At 35.9% G+C, this 22191-nt stretch overlaps 1 protein-coding gene across 3 annotated transcripts in view; it reads left to right on the top strand.

Annotated features, from left to right (window-relative positions):
* Positions 1-22191, top strand: part of LUZP2 (leucine zipper protein 2) — a 485908-nt gene that overhangs the window by 388458 nt on the left and 75259 nt on the right. For all 3 annotated transcript variants that reach the window (XM_049649143.1, XM_049649125.1, XM_049649134.1), the window contains exon 8: positions 16582-16656. In XM_049649143.1, the coding sequence (XP_049505100.1) occupies positions 16582-16656 (75 nt within the window). The remainder of the gene's footprint in view (positions 1-16581; positions 16657-22191) is intronic.

The raw sequence follows: 22191 nt of genomic DNA, 5'->3' as shown, positions 1-22191 counted from the left end.
TAAAATAGATTTGGTTCTTGCTTTTTATCCAGTCTGATAGTCTCTGCATTCTGATTGGGTTGTTTAATCCATTCGCCTTTAATGTTATTGTTTATATAGTTGGATTTAAGTATGTCATTTTCTTTTCTATGTGTCTCATGACTATTTTGTAACTCTGATGCTATTTTACTGCCTTCTTTTGTATAATTCAGTGTTTTCTTATGTAACATTTTAATTCCTTTTAATTATTTAACTATCTTTTTTTCAGCTTGGCTTTTAATATTTCTTCTAGGGCCTTCAATACACACCAAATTATCAGTATCTACTTCAGATGTATAGTAACTTATTTCTAGTGAGGGATGTAAATCTTATACCTTTATAGTTCTATTCCCTCCACACACACCCTTTTATTTTCTGTTCTTTTTGTTGATATATTGATCATATGTGTTATCTTTTGTCCGTTAAAGAAGCTGAGAGAAGAAATTATATAATTTCAGAAAATGTTTTATTAGCCTTCTTATTTATGATTTTTTGCTTATTTTCTTTATTTCTTCCTATGAATTCAAGTTCCCAAAAGGTGTCATTTTCTTACTCCAAATTAGCTGTTTTCACCCCTCTTTGTTTGCTGTTATTCTCGTCAAATATATTTCTAATGTGGAAAACAAGATGATAAATAGTTTATATTTTAGTTTATGTATTTAGTTTATTATAGTTTATTGTACTGTATATTATAGAAATATATATTTATGTAAAAATATACATGTATGTATAAATATGCAGTTGTTTATAATTAGTTAGAAGAAGAGATGCAAACATACTTTTATAATTATTCAAGTACATTTACCAGTGCTTTTTTTTTTTAATGTTTATTTGAATTACTACATGCCATCACTTGTTTCAGTCTGAAAACCTTCATCCATGTTTCTTGTAAGGCAGACCTGTTATAACAAAGTCTCTGCTTTTCTTCACCTGGGAATGTGTTTATTTTGCCTTCATTTTTGAAAGATAGGTCTACTGGATTCTTGGGTGAATTTTTTTCTCCTTCACTCTTTTGAATGTGTCCTCACATTGCCTTCTGGCCTTTCTTATGAGAAGAAAGTTGTTAGTTAAAAAAAGAAGGAGGAGGAGGAAGCGGAAGGAGAAGAAAGGAGGAAGGAGGAAGAAGAGGAGGAGGAAGAAAAAGATGTCAACGACGATGACAGTTACTAGTTTTAATAAGGTGGTCTCTCATACATGATGAGTTATTCTCTTGATGCTTTCAACATGTTCTTTTTATGTTTGCCTTTCAACAGTTCGACAGCGATAAGTCTGAGCCCGGATCTCTCTGAGTTTATAGTGTGTGGAGTTTGTTGAGCTTATTGGATGTGTTAGCTTTTTTTTTTTTTTCAAAATTGGGGAATTTCCAGCTATTATTTCTTTTCTTCAAATATATATATTTTTTGTCTTTTAGTTCTTTCCTTTCCTTCTGATGGTTCATTTATGCATATGTCAGTGTTCTTAATTGTGTCCCATGTGTCTTTAAGGTTCTGTTTACTTCTATTCATTCTTCCTTCTGTTTTTTAACTGCATGACCTATCAGTCTATCATCACTTTTGTTGAGTCTTTCTTCCTCCAGGCGTCTATAGTGTTGAACAAATTAATAACTTTTTAAAAAATTTTTGGTTATTATATGTTCATCTCCAAATTTTTGTTTTGTTCTTTTCAGTAATTCCAATCTTTTTACTGCTGTTCTCTCTTTGATAAGATATTGTCTACATTCCTTCATTTGATAATTTAAGCATTATTTCCCTTAGTTCTTTGAGCACATGTATAGTAACTCCTTTAAATTCTTTGTATGCTAGTTCACCATCTGGACTGCCCCACAGGACACTTCTATTGCCTGTTTTTACCTGTATATGAGTCACATGTTCTGATTTTGTTGCTTGTCTCATAATTTTATTATTAAAAAGTGGATATTTTATTTACTTTTTATTTTTTTTAATATAATTTATTACCAAGTTTGCTAACATACAGCATATAGTGCTCTTGGTTTTGGGGGTAGATTCCCATGATTCATTGCTTACAAACAACACCCAGTGCTCATCCCAACAAGTGCCCTCCTCAATGCCCCTCACCCATTTTCCCCTCTCCCCTGCCCCCCCTCATCAACCCTCAGTTTGTTCTCTGTATTTGTCTCATGGTTTGCCTCCCTCCCTTTCTGTTTGTAACTTTTTTTACCCTTCCCTTTCCCCCATGGTCTTCTGTTAAGTTTCTCAAGTTCCACATATGAGAGAAAACATATGATATCTGTCTTTCTTTGACTGATTTATTTCACTTAGCATAATACCCTCAATATTGATTCCCAGTACCAGTTTGCACAGCGGCTGAACAAGTTTGCATTCCCACCAACAGTGCAAGAGTGTTCCCAAAAAACTGGACATTTTAAATAATATATTGTCCCAAATCTCAATACTGATTCCCTCCCTCTCCTGAGGTTTGGCATCGTTAGTATTTCCTTGTTTATTTACTTCTTTGTTAGTGATTTTGCTAAACTAAATCTGCAAAGCCCATTTCCTCACTCTTTGTGCAGCCTTGGGCATTCCTGTTCAGAGTTTTTCCCTTGTTTTCATCTTTTAGACTAATTAAACAGGGGACACTACGGCATAGCATAAGGGACTTGCTGCTTAAAGATTTGCACCTTTTACTGTCAGACCCGTGTATGAGTTGGAAATGTTTTCCATGATTCAGGGAATTTACAATTTGTCTCATTTTAATCCAGGGACTAGTACTTTGAAAGTTCCTTTCCACTTGCTCCAGAGAGGGCACCATTTTTGGTATGGACATAGTCTTCCAGTCTTCTAGATCATCAAAGATGAGTGATTTATTCAAAAATGTTGCTTCCTAGGAGTTGTCTAGATCAGAGTTGTTTATTCAGCTAATGTTTGCTCAAAGTTCATGCCAAAAGCCATTGTGCCATTTGAGGCTCCAGGAGCCCTTTGCTGATGAATCTGTGTGTGGCTTAGGGAGCACTTGCACTATCTCATCCCAGAAATCATCTGATTTCTCCTGAGTGGGTACAGCCTAGCACGTGCATGTAGTTTCTTGACCCTCAGGATTGTGTGTAAGTCCAGTAGGGCGCTTTCAGACTCTCGCTGGTGTTCCTTGTGAAACTGGCTGTTCCATTCCTTCCCTTTTTCTAGGAGTATAATGAGGCTACCGATTCCTCTTTAAACCTCTCCACCAATATCTCCATTGTTTTCTACAGTGCCTTTAGGCATGAAATTCTTTTAGCTCCTTTCCAGAAGTCTGCGCTTTGAGGCATATCTGCAGAGCTCATTGCCCTCATGGTCTGCTCTTCCCTTGGGCAGAATCTGTGTATCACTGCACCGGGGCTGGAGGGTAGGTGCAGAGGACAAGTGCCTATTTCTTCCTGAGTGGTACCACAGGGTAGAACATCTGCCTTATGATGGGATATGGGTGGGGGGGAAGTGATCAGGCCCCAACTTGTCATACCCAGAACAATGCTTTCACCAAGCCTTGGGGGGAAGCAGAAACATGGTTTGCCTGCCCCTGACAGGGTGAAACCACAACCATAGTCTCAGAGCATAGAGAATAGGAACCCTATTCTCTTGCTTCATTTTTATGGAGTTTACATTCTGGAATCCTAGCCCAATTCTTTTGTTTTGTTTTGTTTTGTTTTGTTTTGTTTTGTTTTGAGAAAGCAAGCGAGCAAGGGAGGAACAGAGGGAGAGGGAGAGAAAGAATCCCAAGCAGGCTCTGTGCTGTCAGCTCAGAGCACTATGCAGGGCTCAAACTCAAGAACTGCGAGATCATGATCTGAGCTGAAATCAAAAGTCAGACACTCAACCGATTGAGAAACCCAGGCCTCTTGCCCAAGTCTTATTCAATTTTAAAATGTGAGCTCAGGTGTTTATCTCCTCCCAGAAACATTTCCTGAACCCCCCAGGTTTGATGTATGGGGACATCCTCTCTTCCTCCTTCTAATTCTGCAAGCTCTTTCCTATCCATCAATTTCATCAGCCCTACTTAGTCTTCAAAATGCAATTAAGGTCCATACTCATTAGCACTGTCTCCTGTGTCTCCACCCTGAGGTCTGGTGAGGACCATCCTTTAATGTTCCATGAGCACCCCATATCTCTATGTTAGTGCTTACTGCATGCTTTTTAAATTACCTGTTTGTTGGGGTACCTGAGTGGCTCATTTGGGTAAGACTCTGACTCTTGATTTTGGCTCACATCATGATCTCATGGCTCATGAGTTCAAGCCCTGCATCAAGCTCTGTGCTGACAGCATGGAGCCTGCTTGATTCTCTCTCTTTCTCTCTCTCTCTCTCTCTCTCTCTCTCTCTCTGCCCCCTCCCAGCTTGTGTGCACACATATGCTTTCTGTCTCTCAAATAAATAAATAAACTTAAAAAAATACCTATTTGTTTCACCTTACTATTGTCAGTGAACTTCTCAATTACACTTTATTTTCTTTGTATCTCTAGTCTCCAGGTCAGCACCAGACACACAGAAAATAATTATGGGTTAATCCAACATAGCATATGGGGGGAAAACTATGTGCCAAACACTATACAAACTATTGGATAGGTATGCAAGAACAGATGCCTGTTCTCAGGGACATATGACCTGACCTAGTAGATGAAACAGCAGAGTTACACACTGATTAAGGTGTGAGATTAAAAGAGAAAGAGAGAGGGAGAGAGAGAGAGAGAGAGAGAGAGAAGTACGGAGACGAATGTCCACCTAATGTTCAAAGACTTAATGTCAATGGATGTACTTGGAGTTGTGATGAGGAAGGAATAGCTGAGATGAAACAAAAAAGCAAATGCTGTTTAACTAGATAGAGAGGATCAGTGGAGTAAGAGTTCAAAATGGAGGGTCATACATATCAGCCCCCCTGTGGTCGAGTGAGCCAAGGGCCTGGATCTGAGAGTGTGCTGTGCCCGGAACACCCAGCAGAAAGAGGGTGTGGTGAGGAGTATGTTAGAATGATAGGTAGTACTCCAATGATGTAGGGCTTGTAAGGTGCATTCAGGATTTTGGCTTTTATTTCAGAAGACTGGTCAGCCAACTATAGCCGATTCTAACCCATTCCCTCTTTTTGTATGGCCTGTGTGCTAGAAGTGGGTTTTGCACTTTTAATTGATTTTTTTAATGAAAAGAATTTCAGGATGTATGACTATGTCAGGATGTGTGGACATAATTTGAAATTCAGTTACAGAGTCAAAAAAAAAGTCCCCTGGTATTGGAATACAGCTATTGTTTTATGCATCGTCTGTACTACTTTTGTGCTATAGTGACAGAGTTGAGCCGTTGTAATGGAGACTCAAAGCTATCTGGCCCTTTACAGAAACAAGTCTGTCAACAGCAGTCCTAGAGTAATGGAGGGCAGTGACATGTTTTAATCAAAACTTTTAAAGGGCGCACAATCACGTAGCCATGTTTTGGTTTTAGGAGGGAAGACAACTTAGAGGAAGGCAGACTCGTTAGAAGGTGCGTCAGCCTGTGTGCTTTGTCAGGACTCAGCATCATGGGACTCAGCAGGTAGACTGCTTATGAGGGAGGAGGAAGATCTGGTCTCTTTTCTACTGAAAAACAGAAGGCCTCTCCAGGATATATTGTTTTCTCTTCATTCGCATCAGTGATTGTACTGGTTTAATTTAAGCAGCTACATTTATAAAACATTTTTTGGCGGTGACTTTTAGGTTGAACACATTTAACATAGAACGTTGTGTAATTTTAAGGTGTACGACGTGTTAATGTGATAATTTATATATTGTAATATGATTGCCGCTGTAGCACTATTTAGTACCTCTAGTCCCATTACATAATTATCCCTTTCTTTTCTTTTTTTTAAATTTTTTTTTTAACGTTTATTTATTTTTGAGACAGAGAGAGACAGAGCATGAACGGGGGAGGGGCAGAGAGAGAGGGAGACACAGAATCGGAAGCAGGCTCCAGGCTCTGAGCCATCAGCCCAGAGCCCGACTGGGGCTCGAACTCACAGACCGCGAGATCGTGACCTGAGCTGAAGTCGGACGCTTAGCCGACTGAGCCACCCAGGCGCCCCAAATATCCCTTTCTTTTCAATGGTTGGGATAATGAAGTTTTAGTGTCTTAGTAAGTTTGCAGTACAATATCCTTGTGTATATTCATTATAATATTCATTAGATCTTTGGTTTATTTGGTACTTGTTGCATGTGTATAAGCTTAAACAACATCAGTCTTACCCTCCCCCCATGCTCCATTCCTTTGGGAAACATTTTGAGTGTAGTGATGTTGAGGTTACTCCTGTCTTTGTATTTTTATACTATTGTCAAGCATAAGTAGGGATGTATATGTTTTACTGAGGCATAGCCAGGGATCATGATAATCAGTGAAAACCATACTGTGTGCTTCCTTTGAAGAGGTGTTTCTGAATGCTGGATTTATATCAAATTTATATGTACATTTGTCAAAACACTGAAGCCTGTGTTAAGCCAGATACAATTCTGCCTTGGATGATTTGGGTGGGAGAATGGTTACTTTTTTTTTTTTTTTTTCTCTTCATCTTAAGTGCTCTGAGCTGTTTGAATAGGTTACTGGTTTGAGGAAGTAAATGGGTGGATGCATAGTGGATAATTAGATGAACAGAGAAATGGATGAATGGGGAGATGGATAAGTGGATGGATGTGTGAGAACTGCATGAATAATAGGGTAGGGAGTGTGTAAGTGGAAGGATAAATGATGGCCAAATGAGTTGACTAGTAGCTAATTGATGAATGAAAAAAAATTAATGGATGAATGAATGAGGGAAGAGGGAACGCATAAGGATGAGGAGCAGTAAACCTTATAATACTTCTTACAATATTTAGTTTACCAAATTGCCCAGAAAAAATAATAATTTTCCCAGGTTTAGCAAAAATGTATGATTGAGAAGATTCATTCATTATCCAGGTATGAGTTACTCAGATGGTCACTGACACAGAAACACACGAAGCCCTATGGAGGCTAAGTAGGTAAAGCAAAGTGGCAGCTGCGAGACCGGCAAAATAAATATCTGACCCCCATTTTGACAGCTACAATGACAAGACATGTAACCTCTCTAACTGTGAGGATAGACCAGTGACATGTGACAAAGGCCAACAGAAATTAAGCTGTTATTTTTGGTGTCTTTGGAGAAGCAATATAGCTAGTGAATTGGGTTACAAAGACAATTTTTTACTCAAACCAAACTGACAGCTCTAACTTCTAGATAATTTTTCCAAAGACACACCAAAAAAAAAAAAAAATCAGAACCAAAACCAACTTGTACTTCAACTTTTTGCATTTATTACCTCAGTCAGGCCTTAGAACAGCCCTTTGATGTAGTTACACTTGTTAACACTATTTTATTAAGAAGGAAATCCCACTGAGAGATTAGGTTAATTATCTTCCCCAAATTATTTGTACCACTAAGTTTTTATGACACATTTTTTCACACAAAAAATTAATCAAGACAGTGATCGCAAAATTTCTGGTTTTCGTTCTGTGATATCTACTGGGGTTTCTTGAAATAATTTTGCCATGAAAACTTTCTCATTTCTACATTTTTGTTCTTGGTCAAATGGAAGGAGCGTATTTTATGTCCCACTGCAGTTTACTACCCTTTGGGAAGCAGTGAAGTCCAGAACAATGTAATCACTGGAAGCAAAAATGTGCATTATAGTATACAATCCTAGACAAATAGTCTTAACTAGATACAAGTTTTAGAATCAGGAATGAGTCTGAATCACCAAATTTGGTAAGGTAACCTTTGGCCATATAAGAGAAGCCTCATTCAGGTTTTCTTGCCTCCTTTGCTATGTGTAACAATAGTGCTTAGTTTTATAAAAGCTTAAAAATAACATAATTAAATATTAGCACGGTTCTTGGCAAATTGTGAGTATTCCATAAATTTTTACTGATGCTGTTATTCTCATCTGACAAATGAAAAAAACAGATTTGAGAAAGTAAAGGCTTTGCCAATAACTTAAAGCTGGTAAATCATAAAACAAAGACCAAACACATGCCTTTAAAGGTTATACTTCAGGACTGTTTCCAATTCCCCTTATTATAATCATTTAATGATAAATATTTGTTTTAAAAAAGTCAGTAAAATTTACGTGATTGTTGATGTCGATTTGTCTGTACTGCTGGCTTTAGTCATTATCCTAGTTAGCGCAAGTAAAATATATTTTAGCATTAAAGAAAAAAATATCATGTATGCTATTAAATATCAGAAGATCTTCAATCAGTTTATCCTATCTACTGGTACAATTTGGGAGCTAGTTTTCTATAGCATGGAAAGAAAACCTATATTCTCTTGCCACTCTGAATATAACAAAAGTAAGTCAAAATTTAAACCAGAACTTTATGCCATCCTTTATTGTAGCATATACCCTATTTAAAATAGGAAATAATTGTTACTTTATGCATCATATCCTCCGCTACAGTGCACATTCTTGGAGTCTACATTTTATGTATCTTTATAGTCCTTATAATTTGCATATTGATTAGCACATAGTAGAGAACTCCTAATTATTTGTGGAATCAACCAGAATTGATTCAAATACAGCTCATCAATGTGTTAACAATTTGACAGTTGTACTGGCAACTGAGTCTGGGCAGAATTTTAGGTCTGGTAATGAGATGACTAAATATTAAATGATGTGATAATAGCCTGATAAAAAATTAGATATCTCCCTTTAATCATAAAATAAATTATTAGTAGTAATATAAGTTATAATAATATGAATGATTGTTATCCAAATCTTTATCTTTATCTTTTGTTGAACACCACCTATGTGTCCTGATCATATTCAAAAATGTTTCTAATCCTTACAAAGTCCTTTTCAGTCATATTATAATGATAATGCATTCAATCAACAATTGCGGGGGCACTAATGCTGCCTCACACCTTCCTGGGGACTTACATAATTCATCAGTGAACAAAAGCTTCCTAACTTAGCAGAGCTTACGTTTAAGCAGGTGTGATAGGCAATACTCAATAAACAGAAAACATAATCCATGTAGTATATTAAAAAGTCAAGCACTCTAAGAAAAAGAAAAAGTAGAGAGTTATAGAGGATTGAGAATTCCAGGTGGGGAGTAAGGCAGCTCACAATGTTAAGAGTCTAGAATAGGTTTGTTAAGCAGCTGACACTTAACCTAAGGATTAAGAGATGAGGCATTTGACAGAGACAAAGGTAGGCTTTGGAGTTATCAAGAACTGGTTCTGAATATATTTCTTCTACATATCCTCTACCATTTGCTAGAACTCCATAAACTTTTGCACATCTAGAAAAACAGAAAGAGCATTTACTTTGCCTGGATGTTTGACTATTAAATATAGTCAAATTGTGGAAATTGTATAGCACTTGACTAGCAGATGTTAAGCATGATGTAATATGTTAAAAAAATACAGTGTGCTAAAAAGGGTAGCTCATATTATATACGATTGCATGGGAAATGAGATATTCACATAGGTTGCAAACTCTGTTCCATCTCTGGGTGATTTGCCACCTTTCTAGGGCTTCGTGTATTCCTTAGAGTTTAGCTCACTCTCTAACTGCTAAATTCTGTGTTTTGGGGTTCCACTTTTAAATTTGAGTGAAAACAACAAAATAAGTCTGGTGGGAAATAGGTCATGGAAATACATTAAAAGTCTCTACTAAAATTTTAGCATTAAAATGAATTTAAAGGAAAAAAATTCAGATTTAGAGTGGTAGAGAATTTGACAAGCTGGTATGTAGATGTTCAGTACCTGCTGCTTTTAACAAAATTCACTTAGTGGAATGAAAATTTTGAAAGAATGTTTGGGATAAGCATCCAGAGCAGCTGCTGTAGTTTGGCAGTAACAAAATTAAAGCAATTGGCTTCATCCAGCCTTCGAGTGGCAGGAGGATTTGCACAAATAGAGGGGACCATGACATTTAGGCAGATTTCACATAGGAAAAAAAAATACACCTATTCAAAATATTTACCACTGACTTAATCCTGACATCTACAAAATTTTATGCCAGATCTTATCTCTGTCCACTCACCGCTGTTGTCAGTAATGTTAAACCATCACTTCCTGTGCCTGTTAGAAGGAAGTGTAACCATTGCCTGTCATGCCAATTAACTGCCAGGAAAGAGATTTACATGATGGACTGAAAAGGCTCCCAGAAAAGCATTCTGCGGCGTGGAAAAGTAAGGACTCAAAATTTTATCTTCAAAATGTTCAATTAAGTATAGAGTTCTTGTAAACACTGGGGTTCTACAGACACAAATGAGGACAAAACAAATTAAGTTCTCTGGAGAAAGATAAGAAATCTGTTTTCTTAGTACACTTCATGGTGTCAGCTCCAAATGTACTCATTTGTTCATTCATTCATTCATCTAATACTTATTAAGCATCTCCTAGGTACCCATCACTAATCTAAGAATTATTGATTGAAGGGTTAGCAAAACAGAAGCAATTTGTGTTCTGAGACTGTTGTCCAATGAGGGAATGAGACATTAACAAACAGATAAATGGATAGATGACAACTGTAATAAGTAGGGATTGACTTAGCCAGTAAATTTTAATATAGACGTGCAGATTGTCCAAATATTAAAGTACTTCTGTACCAACTGGTACATAACTATTATCCCCTTCATGCTGGCCCTTCTTGAACCCTTCATCTTTCCTGGCATCTCTCCTAGCTGTCATTCACCCATAAATGGCTAACACCTGTTATAGCACGATGGCTCTGCCATAACATCCTGATAACCATGTACATCTACACTTAGATCACATAGGCAAGGCTAGCATGGGGTTTAACTCAAGTCTTGGGGGCATGTCCTGTGATCTTCCATGGAACATATAAAGACAGGTAGTCTTATTTGGTGATGTTACAGGAATGTTTCTCATCTGCCTCCCTATCTCATAGGAGGTTGCCTTGTAGCAATTTCCTGTTTGCCTTCCTAATGTCATTAAGGTGTGGGACTTTCCATATTACACTTCTGTTCCTCCTTTGGGTATAGCTGTGGGCTCTAAATGGCTTTGCTGTAGTTTGGAGTTGGATCCACAATGGCAGAGAGACATATGTTGCCTTTGATATGGCACCCTGGTTTGATGTCATCCAGTGATACTAGAGACATGGAGCCCCAACACCATGCTGATCTTCCTTATGTTTTCAGTGTGAGTAATAAACTGTCCAAATTTATTTGGGCTCCTGTCTCCTTCCTGGCTGAATTGATGGGGATATGGCAAGCCTGCTTAGAAGCTGCCAAAGTGCTGCTGCTTAGGGACTGCTTGACTACTTGACACCTGTCAAGCAAAGAACTCTCAGAACCTTGTTCCAGCATTCAGGGCAGAGTCAGATTTTATTGGGTTGTGTCCATATCATACCAATCATTTTCTATTTCAAGAACCACAACTGGTAAAAGTCATAGAAAAAATACAATATCTCACAAAGAATATAACGAGAATGATGAAATTATGTTTTCAGTCTATGAGAATCAGCATTTCAACTGGGCTCTAAAAAGGATGAGTAAGAATTTACCAGGGAAAACAGGGTAACAGAGAATTTTCCATGATTCTAAGTAGAAAGAGCAGGTACATGTGAAGACCCTGAGGTATGTAAGAAATCTTCTTTATTCAGTAAACTATAAAGAAGGCCATTGACACATCATATAATGCTTTGGGGTCAAAATATCTCTGTCTCTTCTGAGAGCCTAGTAAAACACTTGTAATTCCACCAGTGAAGTTAAAGTGCCTCTGATTTCAAATAGAACACCAATATAATTTTGTTTTCCGACTATGTAGAATACACATTGATAGCTCTAATGATGAATACAGAAAGGTTTAAGAAGCAATGTGATGTAAAGCAGTTGAAACTGAGCCATGAGTGAAGTTGTCTACTTTGTAGGTATACCAGGACCTGTGTTGCCCAATTTAGCTTTTAAACCATTACTGTAAAAGTAGCTTAGTGTCGTATGTTTGGAGTCAGGCATACTTGGTACCAAAACTTCACTCTAGTTCTGTGTCTATTCTCTCTGCTCCGTTTTCCAAATTAGTCAAAGATGGTAATACTATCTGCCTCCTAGGTTTAATGATAACATTTGGGAGGTAATATATGGGAATGGACATGTGCCTACCACACCATGGTAATTACAAAATGGTATTTATGATTATTAAATGGGGCTTACCACTATGTATTAGCAAAGAGAGAATAAAACAAAAATACAAATCTATATTAGATAAAAGGATATAAGTAAATACCAAAAATACCCATGAATACAATAATACAGAAGCAGAAAGTATTTTATACTTTATTTATATTCACAAAGTATGTATGTGTGTATGTATGTATTCTTTTTTCAAAGGGTAATTGCATATTTACACTTTATTTTTTTTTTGAAAAATGTTTATATTTTGTTTATTTATTTATTTATTTATTTGCTTACTTACTTATTTATTTAAATTCAAGTGAGTTAACATACAGTGTAGTCTTGGCTTCAGGAGTAGAACCCAGTAATTCATCTCTTAGATATGATAGCCAGTGCTCATCCCCAAAATTGCCCTCCTTAATGCCCATCACCCATTTAACCCATCCCCCCACCTATGTCCCCTCCAGCAACCCTCAGTTTGTTCTCTATGTTTAAGAGTCTCTTATCGTTTGCCTGCCTCTGTGTTTGTATCTTATTTTTCCTTCCCTTCCCTTATGTTCATCTGTTGTATTTCTTAAATTACACATATGAGTGAAGTCATATGATACTTGTTTTACTCTGACTGAATTATTTTGCTTAGCATAATGACATGTAGTTCCAACCATATTGTTGGAGATGGTGAGATTTCATGCTTTTTCATTGCCAAGTAGTATTTAATTGTATTTTTTAAATTTTTTTTAATGTTTTTATTTATTTTTGAGACAGAGACAGAGCATGAGCAGGGGAAGGGCAGAGAGAGAGGGAGACACATAATCTGAAGCAGGCTCCAGGCTCTGAGCTGTCAGCACAGAGCCCGACGTGGGTCTTGAACTCACAGACTGTGCGATCGTGACCTGAGCCAAAGTCGGATGCTTAACCAACTGAGCCACCCAGGAGCCCCATGATTGTATTTTTATGCCACATCTTCTTTATGTATTCATCAGTAGATGGACATTTGGGCTCTTTCCATAATTTGGCTATTGTTGATAGTACTGCTATTAACATTGGGGTGAATGTATACCTTTGAATCAGCACTTTAGGATCCTTTGGATAAATACCTAGTAGTGCAATTGTTGGGTCATAAGGTAGTTCTATTTTTAATTTTTTGAGGAACCTCCATACTGTTTTCCAGAGTGGCTGCATCAGTTTGCATTCCCATGAACAGTGCAAAAAGGTTCCCCTTTCTTTGCATCCTTGCCAATATCTGTTGTTTCCTGAGTTGTTAATTTTAGCCATTCTGACAGGTGTGAGGTGGTATCTCATTGTTTATTTAAACTCATAATTATTTAAAGTAACTATTAACTAATAAGATTAAGTAGCAAGCTATTTATGTAATTTGAAGGACCACTCCTCATCCAGGATTTTAAGATAGTATATATTGAACTGATGATACCTGCCGTAAAAAAGGCACAAAGTAGACAACCTCCATTTTTTCTCAAGCTATTGCAAATGAAAAATTACATATTATATTATGATCTAGAATCATTACTCCTAGAAGTTATTTTCTCTTAGAAAATTCATGATAGACAAAGATAAAATAGATTCATACTAATTTAAGGAAGGTTTTTTTTTTTTAATCTTCATGACGTAGATAAATATGACAGTAAAGAAAAATGAGATACTTCTAGATCAAATTTCAAAGCAATATGTTCAATCCAGATTTATATAGATCACAGAAACTTCCCAATGCACAGTATAAAAGGAATCATCTGATATCCACCTTTCATGAATGCAGTTTTTTTTTTAGTGATAATCATGATGAATAAAACTTCTAGATGTTTTATAGAATGTTTTATACTTTCTATATGTGTGGTTCAGAGTCTAAGACTCATTAGTTAAGAACCAAAAAGCTAAGTAGAGTACTGGGGAAGTAGCTAGAAAGTGCTGTCATGATTCCCAAGACTAATATAAAGAACAAAAATCTGTAAGGAGATGTTTGGGTGTTAAAGATGATTTGCCCACGACTACCATCTATCTCTAATGGTAAATAGTGGATGGGTGGAAACTCATTCTCCCTCCTGGCCTGTATCTTTTTCTCCATTTTTCTTTCATATCAATTCTACATACACACTACAAGTTCCATTGTATATTTAAGACTTTTTTTTTTTAGTAACATGAATGACATAGTGCATATTCTATAAAATTCATCTGGCATAAAAATAAACTTGAAAGGGGCGGTTTTCTGCTGAAAGCTTCATTTCTTCAGCTGTTTCCTCAGGCTCATTGGCTACCATTATCTGTTCTTTTGTTTAACTTTAGGTCATATATTTCATTTCTCTGAATACCTAGTAAGATTTTATTCTGTGCTGGACATTGTCATTTATACATTAGAAAGATGCTGGATTTTATATGCTTTTAAGATTGTTAATTTTTGTCGAACAATGCAGTTAAAATACTGGTATTGCCTTGATGTAGAGTTGGCTTTATACTTTGTAAGTGCAAATATGTTAACGTCCAAGATCATATCTAAGTTCTTCTCACTTGACTGAGCTAAACCTCCAAAACTCTGTCCCCACCTTGACCTCCCAGAATCTTATCTAGGTTTTGATGTAGATATAGTTCAGGTAGGCCTAAAGTAGATTTTATATTAGAGCAGGCCTCAGCAGATATTTTCTAGAATTGATCACATAACAAATACTTCACTCTTTGCAATCTATATGGTCTCCATTGCAGGTACTCAATTCTACCATGGTAGCACAACAGTTCACAATACATAAATAAATAAAGGTGGCTGTGTTCCAATAAAATTTTATTTACAAAAACAGGCAGTGGGCCAGATTTGGCCTTTGGGTTTTAATTTGCCAACCACTGCTCTCGTGCATGGCTGTTCCTTTGTTGCCTATGGTGTGTAAATAAGGCTTATGAATATGTCTAGAATGCTAACAACCTTCTGCAAGGCTCAATCTCTGATGTGGGTTTTGTTCTGCTCATATAACAGTTATTTGTGATTAGCCTTGTGTAATATATCACCCTGTGTATGTGCAGCCCATTTCTCAGCCAAGGATTTTCAGGAACACCCCCACAAACTGATTTTTGGAAGTGCTGCCCTTGCTTGCCTCCCTCTGTCTCTGCTCCTTTTCCCAGTATACTGTAGGCATTTAATCATCCCCAAACTCTGATCTCTGCCTCCACAGCTCGGTACAACTACAGTGATCTGCTTGGGCCACAGCCCTTGCAGCTAGGTCAGGAAATTGCCCTGAGGCAAAAAGTCTGGTATAGTGACAGTTCTCACGCAGTGAGTTTTCCATATTTCCTGGTTCACAACCTGACATAGTTAGCTTATAGTTGTTTATGGACAAGGACTAGACCAAGACCAGTTACTGTAAGCAGAAGATTGGGATCTTTTATTTTTAAATAACAAAATATAAATATCTAACAAGAATTTAATTAATGAAAAATCAATCTTATTTACTCACGTTAATGAAAATGCGAAGTTCATTTGATTTCATGTGTGGTTTGGTTGAGAAGTTTTCATTCACCAGATCCTATAATACATTTATTTGCTATTTTCTATGCTCTGCTTTCTTCTCTAGGGCAATTTTAGCCTCATGATGTTCTCGTTTTCTAGAAATGAGGCTATTAGAACTTAGATGTAAACATCCTTATACAATATTACCAAGAAAAATTAAAAAAAAATATATATGCTGTTTATTCACTCTGATAAAGAAGAGAGACTCCTTTCATTCCAGAAGTCACCAGCATATATCTTCTTGTCTTTGACATGCTGTTAATTAGATGCTCAGGCTGTCATAACAAAAGACTGCCATAACATAAGCCACAGACTGGGTGGCTTAAACAACAGAAATTTATTTTCTCACCATTCTGAGGGCAAGAAATGTGAGACTAAGGTGCTGGCAGACTTGTTTTCTTGTGAGGGCTCTCCCTGGCTTGCAGAGAGTGCCGTCTCACTGTGTCTTCACATGGCCTTTACTCCAGGTGAGCATGGAGAGAGATAGGTCTCTGGTGTCTCTTCTTATCAGGACATCAGTCATATGGGATTAGAGTCACCCCTTTATGACCTCATCTCACCTTTTTTACCTCTCTAAAGGGCTTGTCTCCAAATCCAACCACGTGGTGGGAGGAGATAGAGTTTCAACATATGAATTTTAAGGAAATAAAATTCAGTCCAGAACAACTAGAAACATAACTGATTTATTTCAGAGTATTTTCAGGGACTTGAACTGGAACTCAGCAACTAGATGTGTTGGTCCAGTAAAGAATTTAGTGTGTATTAATCCAGAACAAACCATTTTCTGAAGCTTAACCACATATAATACAAAACTTTTAACCTGAGTTCTAAATAGATTTCACAAGGTTTTTTTTTTTTTTTTTTTTTAATTCTTTGCAATGAATGAAAGATGCTTAAACTAAAAAGGGACATTATAGAATTTACTTAAAAAGATTTGCTTTTTTTCATTTTACAGGCCCAACAACTTACTGATCTGGAACGAAAATTAGCTGTGGCCAAAATTGAGCTGGAGAAAGCAGCTCTTGACCGGGTAAGTTTACATCCATGAATCGTTACAACTTCAGTTTTAGCAGCAAAACTAGGGTATACCTATTGCTTCACTTGATTTATTTTTTTTTTTTAATTTATTTTTTTTTAACGTTTATTTATTTTTGAGACAGAGAGAGACAGAGCATGAATGGGGGAGGGTCACAGAGAGAGGGAGACACAGAATCTGAAACAGGCTCCAGGTTCTGAGCCGTCAGCACAGAGCCCGACGCGGGGCTCGAACTCACGGACCGCGAGATCATGACCTGAGCTGAAGTCAGACGCTTAACCAACCGAGCCACCCAGGCGCCCCTTCACTTGATTTATTAATGCAGTTCCAGATGCCATGCTTGAAAGATGGTTATAGAATTCATGAGTACTTGATATTCTCCTGGGAACCCAATTCTTTCCTTGTTTTTGCTGCTACAGTAAACTGACTCAAGGTTCAGCCTTGTGAGTTCATGGCTTCATTTTCCACCTTACTGGTACATTTGTTCTATAATACTACGAATAAACATGCTTGAAAGCACCAACAAAGATGCCATGTATTAACTCTGGTTGAATGAGTTATGAAACAAATGGAAGTAGTCATTGACACTTTATTTTGGAAATTTTAAATCAGAGTTCTGGAGGTAGAGTCATGAATCAGGAAGGTAGCTGTCCTAAACAAATCTGTCCTAACCAAGATAATGAAAGTGTGGGTGACTGTCCATCTTTAGGACAGCTTTTCTTAAACATAATTCATTGCCACGACAGTTGCATTTTTAAAGTTCACAAAGTTGTGCTGCCATCACCACTAATTCCAAAAGATTTTCTTCACCTCTTTTTACCCTACCTATTTCATTTTGGTTTTATTAATCTTTCATTGTGTTACGATTATGTGTTGCCAGGATAAACCACAACTCCAATATGATGCCTACCTGTGCTTTTCAGTACTCTTCATATGAGAGATACATGGAGACTAGGCCATTGGCATATGGAGAGGGAAACGTAGAGGAATAAATTGATTATATAATTCAGAATTATGGTATCTGGCAACATTTCTTAATGCCTCTCTTTTTTTCACTTTTAAATCAAGTTTATAAAATTATAGTAAGTAAATATGCCTTTATTCTATAATTCATTCAGAACAAAAGAGTAGAGTTATTTTAAAATAATCTCTTTGTTTCCTCACACCCATTTATCAAATACCCAATGCAATTTTCTGTAATACTTAGGTCATATATCTAGCACATGTTAATATAGGAAACTCTGAATCTGAGAAATCAATCATAGCATTTTAGACTTAAGGAGACAAACACCACATTATTCTCCATCAAAATCTTGGAAAGTAACAGGGCTATCCAGGAGTAATCTGCATTTTACTAGGCCTTCAACACATCCCCCTGAGATCAATTCTTGATTGGATTGGAATTATCAGCCATAATTCTGTCTAACATTGGAAAGGTAGACCCTTTCTTGTGGAAGATATCATCTGGGGAATTTTTGGTTCATTTATACACAGTATTTGACATGTAATGAAAGCATTCTAGACATGTGGAGAGGGAATACAATCTGATCAGTATACAAAAAGAAAACAAGGAAAGCATAACTGGAACTGATTCAGAGACTGAAATGAGAAAACAAAAATTTTACAAAGATGATGTGTGTGTGTCACGATAGTGGAAAGTAATCAAAACAGAAAAAAAAAGATAAAATATTTCACTAAACTCAGAATCTATAAAAATCAGGTAGGTATTCTAGAATTAGAACAATATAATGCACATAATTAAGACTTTAATGCTGTTCAGTAGAAGATTGGATGATTGGACATAATAGAACTGAAGACAAGTAAAATGTAAGGACAGTTAATGTCCAATACCTTTACTAATATAGAGAAGGTACAGATAAGTGGGAAGTAAATAGAAAGAGAATAAGAAATTTATATCAATTCAAAAAAAAAAAATAAAGTATTTATAACTGTTGTCCCAGAAAGAATGACAAACAGAAGCAATATTTGTAGGGATAATGACTTAAAAATTTTCCACATGGAAAATTATAGATCAGTCCAAGAGACAGATGTCACAATCCTAAATCAATATGTAAACAGCAATATTCTTTTAAATTGTGTATAAATTTTTAAAAGTACACTTAAGACCCATGCACTTTTTTCATTATCTTCTATATTTCACTGCAATTTATTAACAAAAGGTACTTAACTTTAGAAAATTTTAAATGTGAATAAAAACAATGAGATGTCATCTCAACACCATCAAATTGGTAAAAATTAAAAAGCCTGATGGTACCAAATTCTGATAGACTAGTGGTGGGAGTATAATTATTAAATCAGTATAAATGTATGTATCCTAGAATTTGCACTATCCCTATGTGCTTGGAAACATGCATAAAGACATTGAATACAATAATGTTTGTATTAATAACAAATTGAAATAATTTAAATGTTTACTGTTAGAATTAGCATATACATTTTATATATTTTCCATACTTACATTTTCAAATAGTAATCAAAATTTAATATTAATGAATAAATATAAAGACATTTATATCAATATTGATACATCTGTAACATATACTGTTGAGTAAAAATATTCAGAATTATATATATAGTATTCAACAATTGTTCAAATACACAAATCACATTTTGTTTTGATTATATATCAGACTAATAGCTGAAGTAGAAAAATACATATCAAATTCAAGGACCCAATTGCCTTGGGGAAAGATGGAGTAAAATAACACTAAGAATGCTTTAAAATACTTCTACTAATAATTGTATAAATTCTCTAGTAATTGTATAGACACAGATAAATAGTCTTTAATTCATGTACACACATATGTATATTGTACATATTATATACATGCATCATGTTGTATATGCACTGTATATATACGTTAGATACATATAATATATGCCGTGTGTGTGTGTATATTACCAATATGTATATGCATGTTTCATATGTATTTTATAAAATTATAATAAATACCATATGTGACAAATATATATAATAAACATGATGCTTTTTAACATTTAATTCAGATTGATATTTACCTGATATTTGTTATATTGTTCTCTATATACCCCTATATTTTTCAAAATAAGTTACATTAAAAAATAAAGAAAGCATGCTATCTCCTGTCAAGAGCTTTCCATTTTGGAGATCACAGCATAGCAACCATTTTATTTTAAAAAATAAACACGTAAGATGATCATAGACTTGCTTTGAAATTATACACTGTATACATTTAGCAGTTTTCTAAGGAAAAGAGGTTGCCTTCAACTATGGGTGTTTTGATACAGGATAGAGTAGATGGAATATTTCAGGCAGATTCATTATGGAGTTCTTAAGGTATCTCCCTTCTATGCAGTAGCTGTGAAGAACCAGGCTAAAATTCTACTTCCCAGGTACTTGGGTCTCACGTAGGCATTACCACATATGGCCAAAAACAATTACATAGCTAACATAGCTAACTTTTCAAACAGGATATCCAGAAGGTATTATACTAACAAATTAGTAAGGGCATTTTGTGAATTCTAATGATATTGCTTCTTAAGGTTTAGATCTTTGATAATGAGGCTTTTGAATGAACAACTAGATATTTTAACAACTCCATTCCTTTGTGACTGTCTTATTTTGTGTTTTTCCGAGTATTTAAAATAATATTTAGTAGTTTTGAGGAAACCTGCATGGTATTTTGTAAGTGAGGTCAAGTATAATTCATGTTACCAAGATTCCAGCTTTATGAGATTTTTTTTAATTTATGAAAAAAGAAGTTTATACTAATTTATGTTAATGTATGTTGACTATATCCAACTCATGCTATAAAATACTAGTTTTTAAAAAGGGAAAAAGTCTTTACAGAGTTGAGAGAATCAGAAAATCAGAATACACATGATCCTAAAATTCAACTAGACCATTAAAAAAAAAATTTTTTTTAATCCTTTCTCTGGTCATCCCTGCCACAATCTCTATAACATGCTTTACGTCCTGGGAAGACACTGGATTCCTATGACCCTGAGCCAGTCCAGCCTCCTCTAAGTTTTTAACAATTCTGTTAGAATGTTCTCCCTTACGTTAAATCTTTTCCCTGGTTTGACTTCAAATAATCCACTTAGTCAGGTTTGAAATGGCTACATAGGTTTGACATGCCAGTCCTGTGACTACCATGCAGTAGGATGTATGGGAAACCGAAAACATGTATGAATCATGGTCTGGGATTCCACACCTCTCACATTTCATTGGGCACCAAAAATTAGGAAATAATTGTTTGCAGAGCTAGGAGGTCTCCGAAGCACAGAGAATGAATATTTTAAGTACTTGTGGGTTGTATAAACTGGTATGGTCACATAATACTTCATGGGCAAATTATAATTTGGCCTTAGTCACAGAACCCCAGGTTAACTTAGTTTTCGTGTTTTTTTTTCCCACCTTTGTCTTACCCATTCTATGCTTTTCTCCACCCCATCTCTATCCATTCCCCACTTAGGTGTGCCTAGCTCACACCGTGCCACAGTCTGGATTCAGCAGGAGAGGCTTGATATTGCAGTATTTATATAAAGGTCTCCAGAATCAGTCTACCTGTGTTCAAATCATAAGTCTTCCACTGAATGACCATGTTCAAATTCCTCAAACTCCTTATGCTTCACTGCAAAATGGAATAATAATAAAACTTACTTTATAAGGGTAGTGACAACACTATATGCATCCAACAAAAAAAAAAGTACTGAGAACTTTTGGCATATGGAAAACCCTCAGTGAGCATAGTAATTATTAATATGAGTGAGTGAGATCATAGACACTGCCTCTCTGTGGTGACAGGTTTTTCTCTGTAACCTTCAGGATCTTGTCACTGTTTTTGCTACAGTAAACTAGAAATGCATTTTGTATTACTGGAGGTCGGTTTCAACAAATCTCTTGTACCATATGTATGAGGCTCATAAACTGCAGTCATAAAGGCCGGTGGAAATGCTAGCTCACTTCAAAATGGATAAAAAGTACAGTTTAATGAAATTGCTCTCCACCTCTCTCCATCATCTTTATATGAGACTTTTTTTTTTACTCTCTTCAGTTGCCTAGTGCTCAAGAATGTTATATCTGGGCTTCAAATAACCTTAAATACCTCATAAATATTATGAAAACACCTTCACACTCTAACGTGGTTCTCACGACATGTTTAATAAAAGAAGTTTCAGTTTACTATCCCAATATACACAATAATAATCTCAAGATCTAAGAATCAACCTTGGTTTTGCAAACAATTATTTATTTGGCAATATCTTATGAATTATAGTTAGCCTCAGCTACTGGCCTGTAAAAAATAAAAGCTTTATGGTATGGAAATCTATCTCTCAAACTTTCCTATTAAAAAAAGTTTCCCTTGCGTTGGACCCTCACAAAATTTTGCCCAGGAAAGCATACTCTATTACATTCATAGCAAAGATGACGCACGTTAGGCAATCTTCAGAGATTCCCAGGACTAAGTAGGAAAAGAAGAACAAGTCGTCTTGTCATATGTGTCTGATGCATAGCAGGAGTATAAT

The sequence above is a fragment of the Panthera uncia genome, chromosome D1 (genome assembly GCF_023721935.1).
Source record: "Panthera uncia isolate 11264 chromosome D1, Puncia_PCG_1.0, whole genome shotgun sequence".
NCBI lineage: Eukaryota > Metazoa > Chordata > Mammalia > Carnivora > Felidae > Panthera > Panthera uncia.
Note: the sequence above shows the minus strand (reverse complement) of the source record. Positions and strands in the feature narration are given on the sequence as shown.